The sequence below is a fragment of the Otolemur garnettii genome, unplaced genomic scaffold (genome assembly GCF_000181295.1).
Source record: "Otolemur garnettii isolate 467f Iridium unplaced genomic scaffold, OtoGar3 scaffold00025, whole genome shotgun sequence".
In the NCBI taxonomy this organism is placed as follows: Eukaryota; Metazoa; Chordata; class Mammalia; order Primates; family Galagidae; genus Otolemur; species Otolemur garnettii.
Window position 1 is genome coordinate 7,218,488 of NW_003852420.1, and position 12,496 is coordinate 7,230,983.

The 12,496-nt window shown below is 42.1% G+C and overlaps 1 protein-coding gene across 1 annotated transcript in view; it reads right to left on the reverse strand.

The window, feature by feature from the left end:
* Window positions 1–12,496, reverse strand: part of PLCB1 (phospholipase C beta 1) — a 723,078-nt gene that overhangs the window by 117,232 nt on the left and 593,350 nt on the right. The window contains exons 24-26 of the mRNA XM_012804065.2: window positions 6,575–6,707; window positions 4,173–4,226; window positions 211–430 (exon numbers count right to left, since the gene is read on the reverse strand). Of these exons, the coding sequence (XP_012659519.1) occupies window positions 211–430; window positions 4,173–4,226; window positions 6,575–6,707 (407 nt within the window). The remainder of the gene's footprint in view (window positions 1–210; window positions 431–4,172; window positions 4,227–6,574; window positions 6,708–12,496) is intronic.

Sequence of the window (12,496 nt, forward strand, 5' to 3'; positions counted from 1 at the left end):
AAAAGTTCCATTAAAATACAAAAAAAAAAAAAAAAAAATGCAATCCACAAGAGAAATGGTGGTGAGGTGACTCAGAGCTGCAGGAACCGGAGGAGACTGAGCAGTGTTCCTTCGTGAAGTGGGACGGGTCCAAACATATGGTACAAACGTCTGCGTGAATGACTATTGCTTAATACTGTGGCAGAAACCAAAAGTACCCCTTGAACTTACTTTTTCTTACTGTCTTTTTTGGCAGTCTTTTCCAAAGCGGCTCTTCTCCTCAAGTAGTCATTCTGAATTTCGTTGTATTTCGCAGTGTGTTCTTTGATAAGGTCAGTGGTTTTCTTGTGATGCCTCTTAACCAAGTCTTTCATTTCTTTGTAGTGCTTCTTCTGAAGTTTCACAAATGATTTCTGTTGCTTTAGCTCCTCGATGGTCTGCGCCTCCACTTCTGCAATAAACGAGTACGAGAGCTAAGGAAACAGAAAGGCTGAAAGTCCAGGTGTAAAGAGGGGAAGCTGATATAGGAAAGTGGACCCCCAACCTGGGGTCCTGCCTGGAGGCCAAATGGGTTCTTGGCTTCATGCAGGAAGGAATTCAAGAACGAGTGGATATAGTGAGCAAAAGAAAGTTTTCTGAAAAAAAGAAAAAAGAAAAGAGGCCACCCCACAGACAGGGCAATGGCCATCTCTGAGAGCAAACAAGTAACACTTTGTGAGTTTCTTGGGTCTTATTTTATACTTTCTATTTAATTTTATGTTAAATAGAGGGAGGATTATTGGTAAGATTTCTGGGAAAGGGGTGGGGAGTTCCTAGAAATCTTATCCAGGAGTTGTCATGGCGATTGTAAACTGTCACGGCAGGGTTGGGAGTTTCTTTTAGTTTGAGGATACATTGTAAGCAGGGTATAAGGAGCAGAGAGGGTACACTGAGGTTGATTTTCTAGGTCATCTGGATTCTGTCTGGCTGGTGTTGGCTAGTTTGGGTCTTACAACACCTTATCAAACAGGGCCTGACATTTCCCTATCTCAAAGCCACCAGCTTATTAAGTGACATCTGATCTTGGCCACCAGGAGCATAAGAGCAGATTTGATGTCAGAGATAGCTGGGTTCCAGTTTGGCTCCATCACTTGCTAACTATGCAAATATGTCACCAAAAATTCTCAAAGACCTGATTTCTTCATTGGTATTCGGGTTGTTGTTGCTGCTAAAGTCTGTGTTCCTTAGAAGCAGAACCCAGACAGGGATTCAAGTATTTGGGTTGTTGTTGCTGCTCAAGTCTGTGTTCCCTAGAAGCAGAGCCCAGACAGGGACTCAGGTACACGTGATTCACTGAGGGCCTCTCAGACTTGGGGAGTGAGGGAAATGGACAGGGTTGGGGATGGAGCTTTGCAGTGTGAGCTGTACTGACGAGTAGGGCTCATCTTGAGGCTAGAAGCATTATTTGTGCAGTGGCTAGGGGAGCATAACCTTCTGGAGAGGGGGCTTCCTTGGCTGAGGGTGATTTTGCAGAGAATGGGAAGCTCCTACGTGAGATGGCAGCTCAACTCTCCCACTGTGGGAGACGGGTGCACCAGGTGTGCAGAGGTCCCAGCAGGTTGCCAACACATTGGTCACCAACACATATAACGTCTACTACTTTATAGGGTTGTTATGATGATGAATTAAGAAGAGTGCGTAGAAAGTATAAGTATTTAATATATTTTCTGGCAATGTGCCTGGAGTGTTTCAGCAAATGACTGTGCACCTTCTCCATGGGGTTCACTGGCGTTATAGACAGTGTAAGTTTTATCACAACAGTACACAGCAAAAAGTGTCTTGAGGGAAGAGTCCTTAATCCGATTTGTGCAAAAGCACCGGCAGGGTTAGTGGCAGCCTACATTACTGCTGCAGTGTTTCATCAGATGCTGAGAAAACTTTAAATGTGACGGAGCCTGACTTTAAAACAATCTGCTTTTTACTGATGTATTTCATGAATTTTAGAATACGCATTTTAAAAATATGTTAACATTTCTGAAATCAAGACTCATCTTGCAGGTAATGACTGTCACACTGAGTCCTTTTTCTTTTTCCTAGCAATACATGAATTGTGGAGTGCCTTACAATTGAGGGTGTCTTAATTTCCATAAATTATCACTTATTGGGACCTACATGAAGTTGTAGTTCACAAGTTTCCATCCTTTTATTTCTGCTTCTGGGAACAAAAATATATTTCCATAAATATTATTATAAATATTTAGAACTGCCAAGAGATTCATAAATAATATATGCCAGGAATAATAACAGACTTGAATAGAAAATGAGATGTCTGCTGAATACACACTGAAGTCAGAATAATAACTTAGGTTCTTAAATGCTAAGGTCTTTAAGCAATTGAAATATGTTTCCTTTTCTTATAACCTGCCCATTCTCCTGACACTCAATTTCTTTTGAGAATGAGGCCACAGAGAAAACCGGGCACATTGATTTAATGACTTCCCTCAGGCCCAAATTGACTCATCCCGGTGGCATAATAAGTTACCATATTAAAAATTTATAATCCTAAGGAATTGCTGCATTCTTGGCGACAGATTTCATTCTACTTCTTTTTTTCTCTCTTTTTTTTTCTTTTTTTTTTATTGAATGGTAACTAGATTCCACTTCTTTAAATATGGTTTACAGTATATCAGCTACGAGTAGTTTAGAAATAGGGTTTCAGGTGTTCTAATCAATGATAGAAATGATTCCGCAGAAAGCAGTGTCTTTAAAAGTCTATAGATGAAAGACTGTTACTTAGAATATGCTGTGAAGTATAAAGGCCATTTACATAAAGACACAAATATCACGTATAAATAAGCCACCCAGAGATAATGCGTTGCTATGGACAATTGCCTTTTATGTATTCATTTGCATACTTAAAAAAAATAAATCTCTTGTTTTTATTTTTTTTTATTGTTTGTGATTCATTGAGGGTACAAAGAATGACTTTACACTGATTGCAGTTGTTAGGTAGAGTCCCTCTTGTAATTGTGTCCTGTCCCCAAGAGGTGTGCCATGCCCTGTAACCCCCCCATCTCCTTCCCCATTTATATACTTTTAAATAACATTTGAATCAAGTTCTATGAATACTTCTGACTCTTGTTTTATGCATTAAGGTTGTACTATTTCCTACGGAAATAAATCTTTAAAAACATGTTTCATTTCCTTTTAATACATTCTCAAGTAATTTTTCTATGCGTATTTTAGATTTTTTTCTTGCAAAATAAAAATGCATATATAAAAGTTCATAAATCTTAAACATATAGGCCTATAAATTTTCATAAAGTTCATGGACTTCAAGACCAATCCCCCAGGTCAAAATGAGAATATTGCCAACACCCCGGAAATCTTCCACCCTAGTGCAATCAATTCTGGTTTCTAACAACACAAATTCATCTTGCCTGCCTGGGAGTTTATGTAGATGAAATGCCATGGAATGTGTTCTTGTGGCTTCATTTCCTTAACATTATACTTGTGAGTTTTATCCATGTTGGTGTGTGACTGTAGTTTATTCCTGCCTCAGCATCTTATTCTATTCTGTGAAAATACCACAATTTATGTATCTACCTCATTGCTGGCAGACACTTGGTTTGCTTAGATTTTGGCTCTTAACCAGTGGTGCTGCTTTGGGTGAGCCTGTGCGTACATGGCTGTTGTGTGTTGGGCCCGGTTTTATAAACACTTCCAAGGCTCCACTCCATGCTGCTAATTGTACTGCAGAATGCTTGTGCCAGTTTTAGTTCCACTAATTTACATAACAGACCAAATATAAAATACTTCTAAATTGTATCACAGTTTTTATGCACTATGCATGTTACCATCGTAAATGGATCCTATTCTGTGTATCTAAAATATGGTTCATTGTTTGGACTTTGAGAAACATGTCTTCGTGTTACTGGGTTACATTTCCAGCATTAAACTATTCTTCCACTCCTAAATAGTTCTCTTAGGAAACTATATTACTTTTTATGCCAGTAAGGTCCTGCTTTACCAACTACAGTTACTTCTCTGTGATTATATCATGTAACGTAGACCAAACCAGCTTTATACTTTTTAAAGAAGAAATACTAATGATGTTATTGTTCAGATATGAAAGGGAATCTCCTTTCCTTTGTACATTTACACTGCGTAATATTCAGCTGGCTGAGTCAGTGGGGGAAAGAGGTAGCATTTACCTGTTAAGACACTCTGAATAAGGTCTTCTGTTTTGGCAGGTGCCTTTACTGAACCTGAAAAAAAGGATAAAACAGTCTTCTTTAACTTTTAGAATTGTATTCTATGAAAAGCAAAACTAAAATCAAACAGAAAAAGACCATGTTTGACCCTTGCGTTTAAATCTCTTTACAGAACAATTATAAATTATTGGAGAAAATTACTTATAAAAATCATTCTAAAGAAAGTCTTCATTTTGTAACATTGAGCAAATCTAATTAAATAGGAAATTATATACTCCATTTATAGGAAGAGACAGGACAGCCCTATTCCACTTGGAGTCAGAATAAGAAATTTGGTTTATGGCGGCTGGGTGCCCTTGGCTCAAGGGTTAGAACATGGGCCCTGTGCACTGGGGTTGGTGGGTTCAAACTGACCTGGTCCTGTTAAACAAAACAAACAAACAAACAAAAAGAAATTCGGTTTAGATAATGCTGTTGCCACCTCTTGGCAAAATTGGGAATGACAAGTGGTATTTTCAAAATCAGATGCCCATTGGACAGTAGTAGTTGTTGCAGGAGAATCCATGGGTGGATGGCAACATCAGGGAGCAAAAGTTCAAGGAGAAAAACTCAGCAGGATATTTGTATCGTCTCAAGTAGCTCCTTCAATATACACAAGGGGGGAAATAATAACTTTCAGGGGTGATACCGTCTTAGCCAAGTGACCGACACCCCCAGAGCTATCGACATCACACGTCCCAGATGGGACGCGAGGGGCAGGGCACACAGCACTTCCATGTTCTTGCCAGAAATACCTCACGTCACTCTAATCGTGAGAAAACATCTGGCCAACCAGACTGAGGGGCAGTCTACAAAACACCTGGCCAGGATTCTTCAAAAGTAATGAAAGACGGGAAAGGCTGAGAGGCTGTCACAGATTAAAGCAGAATGAGGAGACGTGACAATTAAACACAGACTGGGACCCTGAGTGGGAATCTGGAACAAGAGCACAGCGGGGAGCAAGGGGGGTTCCGTGTCTGTGGCTGAGTTCAGAGTCGGCGCCACTGCCAATTCCTGGTTTGGGGAAGAGGAGGCCATTTTTGCAGTTTTCTGTAAGTCAAATTATTCCAAATACCAAGTCTAAAAAAACCCAAATGCTAAAATGCAAGTAAATTCTCTTTCACTCTCAGAAACACAAGACTGTATTTTCTCACATACTTACATGACTTGTTTATATTTGAGAAGCACTCAAAATGTTTGTATTTGGTATACAGAAACTCCCCCTTTGAAAACATTGCTTCTTGTTCATGATGACGTCATAAACTGTTCCTACTGATTCAAATTTAATATGAGTTGTCCTTTTCAAAATCTCACCCTCGTCCATGAAAAATACCCTCCACTCCGAAGAAAAGATCTAGATTTACACTGTTGTCCTGCCCTTGTCTGGCAAGGAAGGGGAAGGCACGTGAAACCACCCCTCATGGAAGGACATTTTTTCCCTGTTAGTTATTTTATTAACCAAGTCAACAAATAATTATGAAATACACGCTATTCTTTAGTGCTGTGCCTTGTACAAAGCATCAGGCTGAAGCCTGTCCCAGGAAGCCCACCATCGAGTGGGGAGAGAGCACACACACAAGTGATGATTACACAAAGCAGAATCGAATTAAACGCCAAACTTAGCTGCCAGAAATCAAAGACTTCTCTGAGCTAGGAGACACGAATGCAGCTGTGGCTGGAGAACAGAAGCCGAAAACACAAATATGTCAGTCTCAGAGGGAACTGTGTCAGCCTGACTGCAATCCTCACTGGCTGCGGGGCCCCCAGGAAGTACTTTATTACCTGAAAATCGCACTTTCTGCATCTGTGCCATGGGGATGATAATGGAATGTGTACCCTCACCAGCCTGGTCTGAGGGTGAAATGAACTTATTCACATGAAGGGCTTTGCACAGTGTCTTGTAGGTGAAGACACTCAAGGTGAAGAAAGTTGGAAAAAGAAATTGGAAAGAAAGTTGGAGAAAGAGGGAACGGAGCTCTAGGCAGAGAGTTAAGGAAGTCTGAGCTGGTGCTTCTGAGGCCCGTGGTTTGTAAGTGACGTGAGCTCTTCCCAGGCTCTGCCCGCCGGGCGGCTGGTGATGCTCCCTCACTAAAGAAAGACCCAGGGGTCTTGGTGGTTTTTTTGTTGTGGCTTCATCTGTCATCAGCAGAGCCAGATGAGCACTTAGATTTTCTCCCGGCATTCATTCATTCATGCATTCATTCGTTCATTCATTGGTCACACCACTAGGGAGCACCTCCTAAGCCAGGCATCTTTTCTCACTGGCGGCTTTAAGCTGACTACACCATACAACCTGCATCAGCGGCGTGAAGGACCAGAAGGCTCTTCCCCACCTGGCACAGCCCTCTGTTCAGGTGGCTTACCTGGAGCTGGTTGGCTGTGGAGAGCCTGGGAGGGTGGTTTGGGTGCCAGGGCTGTAGTGTGATTCACCCCATTTTCTGCTGGAGTCGTCCTGGCCTCACTCGGAGCCTCTGATGGTGTTTCCCCAGGATCAGCCTAAAATCACAAATATCCTTTCATTTTCCACATTTCTTATTGTTTTTGTATTGTCGTTCTACACTGATCAGGCTGCATTTTATACCATTTTCACAACTCATTCGGAGTTTGAAATATCAAATTTGAAACTGGAAAGTAGTGTAAAAACAGCACACAGTTGAACCCCGATGGTAGTAGGTTCATTATATTAAAGGCTCAGATGTTTACACCAACCTCTATCTCTGCCCTCTGGTAATGTCCCCACCCCCCCACCACCACTGACTCTGGACTTGAGCATGTGATTTGCTTCGATTAAAGGAGAGAGTAGCAGGGCGGTGCCTGTGGCTCAAAGGAGTAGGGCGCTGGTCCCATATGCCGGAGGTGGCGGGTTCAAACCCAGCTCTGGCCAAAAACTGAAAAAAAGAAGAGAGAGAGAGAGTAGCAATCTCGATGCAAAAGGCCCTTGAGAATGTTTCTGCTCTTCCTAGATCCCTGCTGTAGCAGTGGAGGATGAGAGACCTTGAGGAGGAGGGTGGAGTCATCTTGGCCAAGGACGTCATAGACCAGCCAGCCCCGGGCTAAGCACATACTTGAGTGACTCCAGCTATGATGAGCTGAGCTGGTCTAAAAACTGCCAAGCCGAGAAGATAACTCATGTGGAATAATAAAAAGTTGATGTAATAAGCCCTTAAATTTGGGGGCTGTTTGTTTTTTAGCAAGAGCTAATTGATTTGGTGAATAAGAGCACAGATATTGACGCCAGACCTGCCTGGGTTCAAATTCTGTCCCTGTCACTTAACTAGCAGTGTGACATTGGGTAGATCACTTACCCTCTGTGCCTCAGTTTCCTTCTTCTTTGTAGCTGAGGAGAGGTATGTGCTGGGGACCATACGTCATCTATCTTGTGAGATTGGTCAGTGGCTCAGATAAATTCATATTTACTTAATTTCAGGTTGATGTGAGGGTGCAAACACTAGGTTACAGTATTTGCATTTGTTAGGTAGAGCCTCTCATAAGTTAATATTTATGAAATGCTTAGAATTGTTCCTGGCACAGAGTAAATAAGTGGGTGGTAAATCATGTGAAATTTGTTAGAGTATGGAGTCACTTGTGTTTAAAAAAAAAAAAGTAAAAAGACGTGACACACAGAGCCAGGGAAGGCCATAAAGAAGGGGTCTCAGGTATAAACGCCCAGTAACAAGATCTATCATAAAAGATCCTGCAAAGCCCACAGGCTCACACCACGGCTATCACAACCTAACATGCCCACAGTCTCACTCCACGGCTGTCACAACCTAACACAGAAAAATACTTCTGTGGGGACGTTCCTGGCAACTGCCCGTCCAACCTTGGCCTGGTGTCACCTTTGTGATTGGTGCTTAAGGTCAAGAATAATTACTTCAAAAATATCACGCGATCTTCCTCATTTTTCCTTTATAAACCGTTGTCTTCCTTTGCCTCCATGAATATGCACATTCAAGGTCGGCCCACTAGTCCCAGAAAAAGTGCTACACATCTCACTGCCAAATATCACCACGGCGACCTTGGAGTTCCCCCCTCGGGAAGCTGTGCACCAACGCCGGTGCCTAATCCAGGGGTTCTCAACCTTCCTAATGCCTCCACCCTTGAATACAGTCCCTCATGCTGTGGTGACCCCCAACCATAAAATTATTTTCGTTGCTACATCGTAACTAACATTTTGCTACTGTTATGAATCGTAATGTAAATATCTGATATGCAGATGCATTTAGGCAGCCCCTGTGAAGGGTTGTTCGACCCCCACAGGGGTCGCGACCCACAGGTTGAGAACCACTGGCCTACTCCATCCTTTTAAGCACATTTCCTAGGATAAGTTTGCAAACTTAATTGTCCAACTTTGTAGTTTACTATGGCATGTGTACTCCCATTGAAATACCCTGTTACTAAATAAATATTGTTTTCTTTTAGAATCTCTCTATTATTTAGGTTGACATAAAATAAATCAAATCAAACATTGAAGTTTGTGCAATACTACCAAGGCATAATAATAAATGCATTGAAATTTAGGAAATCTCCACTCCTCATCTTCCAGCAGCCACTCCACTGTTCTATAGAGTATACACTTAATAAATATTTGTGGAACAAATGCATAATCCTTATAAAATAATTGCCTCAGTAGTTGATCTGCAATGCTCTAGATCAGGCGTCCTCAAACTATGGCCCACAGGCCACATGCGGCCCACTGAGGACATTTATCTGGCCCACTGGGTGTTTTTGCTGCCGATGCCTGTCCTACTTAGCCGCTGACTCGTCCCAGGGCCCGCAGTCCGGCCCTCCAGCGGTCTGAGGGACAGTGAACTGGCCCCCTGTTTAAAAGGTTTGAGGACCCCTGCTCTACAATGATGCTCCGTGTGTGTTCACAAGAGTTGTCTTCCAAGTCCACACCAGGGATTAGTGAAGGTGAGTTGACCCCAGTGTTGTGCTTTGTTACACGTTTAAAAAATACCCCAGGCAGTCTATTTTCTGGAAGTCCTCTGGAGGTCCACATTGTGGCATTTTGGCATGTCATTACAGATTGCAGATTGTCATATAATAGTATTTTTATGAAAAGAAGGATAAGAGTGAAGACGGTAAGACTGATTATCATAAATGGCTTTTAATCTATTCTCTACATCATCTTTAAAACATCTTCACAAATTGCTTTAAGCGATGGCAGAACTTTTCTTTTTTTTGAGACAGACTTTCTTTTTTTTCACTGTTGCCCTGGGCAGAGTACCATGGTGTCATAACTCACAGCAACATCAATCTCTTGGGCTCAAGTGATCTGACGTAGCTAGGATTACCGGTGCCTGCCATATCACCTGGCTAGTTTTTCTAATTTTAGTAGAGATAGGGGTCTCGCTTTTGCTCAGGTTGGTCTCGAACTTCTGAACTCAAGCGATCCACCCTCCTTAGTCTCCGAGAGTGCTAGGATTACAGGCATGAGGCTCCACGTTCAGCTGAATTATTTGTTAACTCAACAAATCATCTCTGCTTGGCCTGGCACAGTGGATCATGCCTGTAAACCTAGCACTCTGGGAGCCTGAGGCAAGAGTATTTCTTGAGCTCAGGAGTTAAAGACCAGCCTGAGCAAGAGTGAAATATGTGTCTCCTAAAAATAGAAAAATTAGCAGGGTGTTGTGGTGGGTGCCTGTGGTCCCAACTACTCAGGAGGCTGAGGCAGGAGGATGGCTTGAGCCTAGGAGTTGAAGTTATTGTGAGTTAGGCTGAGGCCATGATACTCTAGCCCAGGTTTCTTTCCATCTTAAGAAAAGAAAAAAAAAATCCCTACTTATTCTTCATGGCCTGTCCAGTGCTGGATGAGCCCAGGAACCAATGGCTGGTTCTCAAGTGCAGGAAACAGGAGGGTGAACAAGTACCCCAGGCAGCCTGTGTGGCTCACTCTGAGAGTCTTTTGAAAAATGGCTACTTCCAATGGGTAAGTTCTGGTCTGGCTGTGCTATTTACTTAAATCCATCAGGAAAATTCCCCCTGGCATCACATGCAAAAGGGAAGGATTGTATATTTTTTGCTCAAGACACTGCAAACTGGAGGCTCACGGTCCAGATGGAGGACACGGGTGCATTCTCTTTGGGTCACCTGATGTTGACAAATTTTTTATTTCAGAATTTTATGGGGGTACAAATGTTTTGGGTATATACATTGCTTTTGTACTGTTAGGGTCAAGGTTATAACTGTGTCCATAAATTAAGGTGATTTTACATTTTAAAAATGAATTTCTTGCTTCCTTTAAAACACTACAGATTTGCCAACGTGGGGCCTGAATACCCACACTAGGTGGTCCTCTGCCTTGAACACAGTAGGGGAAAAGCTTCTGGGCTTCCTAGATGAAGAGGATGCCCATGGGTACCAAATTCAGCTGCTCTGGAAGTAGGGCAGGAAGGGGCCCCGCCCCACAGGCCTTTATTCTTTCCCCTGGACATCTAGTTGCATTTCTAGAACCATGGAGGGAATGAATCGGATTCTTCCCAAAGCAACAACTGACAGAAGTTAGCTTTCTGGAAAAGGAGAAAAAGAAAATTGGATAAAGGAAAGCATAGAAGTGATGGAAACCAGCTTCTGTGAATGCGGCTTCTTGTTGTTAGCTCGAATTAGAGTCTTGAGGCATCACGCTGGAGATGTACTCCAAATGGATCTAGCAAGCTGATTTCACCCTTGTATTGGGTCGGCATATATTCTATGATGTTGTATGCCCTCGGGAAACCAAGTTCAATGGTCAATTTGAGTCAAGTCGGAAGGAAAAAACAAATCTCTGCTACTAAGGACAAGCAAAACAAAGCCTTTATCTTCCCCAAACTGACATAGTGTATAAATTCGAAGATTATTTTAAAAACCAGATAAATGTTGAGTGGTACATCAGGCAAATGCTTTATGGTTTCGCCTAAAAATGAAGGAGCCACCCAGAGTTGGCTTTGGAGGAATGCTCAGTCCAGGGGTCACCCCTGGCGATGCCTGCAGGCAGAGTGGGCGTCAGGTCGTTCATGGCAATGACAGAAGTGAGTGGAATTGATTAGATTTAATGCAACAAGGCAAAGGTAGGCCACGTGCAGAACGAGAGAAAGAGTAGTCAGTGCTCAGCGTCAGGCCAATTGCTGCCTGGGTCTCAGGAAAAGCTGAAAAATCACACTTGGTGCGAATTCTCCCAATGTCAAATCACCAAGAGGCCGAACCAAGCACAATTTCAGACTATATTTGGCCCAGAAGGTGCCCATGTGCACCTTCTGCTTGGAGGAGCAGCACTGGACTAGAATTCTGAGATTGTTTTCAGGGTAAGTCATGCATCCTTAGCTTCACTGAAGGGACAGGGGTGTGCTGGGAGTGTAGTGGGCCAGGGGCCAGTAAGGAGGACAGTAAATTCTGTGCTAAGACACTGTCAGGGCTCTCATGTGATTTTCTGGAGACAAATATGATATATCAGTTTAGTGAGCGTCTGTGTATGTTCAAAAAATTTTTGCTAAGGGCAGTCAGCAGATACAAATTTTAGCTGGTTCCATTTACCAAACGGAGATTGTTCATAGAAGCAGCCGTGGATCAGGGTACGCTAGACATCGTTACATGTGGTAGTTTTATTACAGCCAGACTGGTAGGCAACACTCAGCACCAAAACCAAGCAAAGAAATCAGAGGTGTTTTTAAAAGTATTTGCTAAAAACCTTATTAAAAGTCACATAACTTGCCAGAGGTCACACAGGTAACAGGAAAACTGGGATTTGAATAGATGTCACAAAGTATCAATTTTTCTACTACAGCAAATTCTCTGCATTCTATCCCGATAGCAACCTGAGGAACTGTAACCGTAATTGACTTTGCTGGGAAGACGGAGATATATAAACGTAAACATAATTTTTAAAGAATTTACTCTGTGGCACTAAAAAGGCATCCATATATAGAAAGTTAAATAAGTTAAATAAAACAGTTAAATGCAAGAGATGAAAATCAAAAGAATCACCTATAGGAATGTAATACTAAAATTTAAATTCTCAATATCATTTGACTGAAAGACTGAATAATTCCCAAACTAGGGCTATGTGAGCCAAAACGTAAAGCCCAAATTCTTATCCCATTCAAGAGAATTGGCAGAAGTCAACTCTTGTGGCTGTAGTTCTCCCTTGGCTTTCTCCAAATATTCATTCATTTTTATTGGTTTGAATAAAATAAGCACAGGAACCTTTTGCCTGGTACTGGATATTATGATAGAAACAAAAGAACTAGAAATGCCAGTTTTGTTTAATTTAATTGAGAGACTCTTGGTATCTAATCAAGCAAATTTCC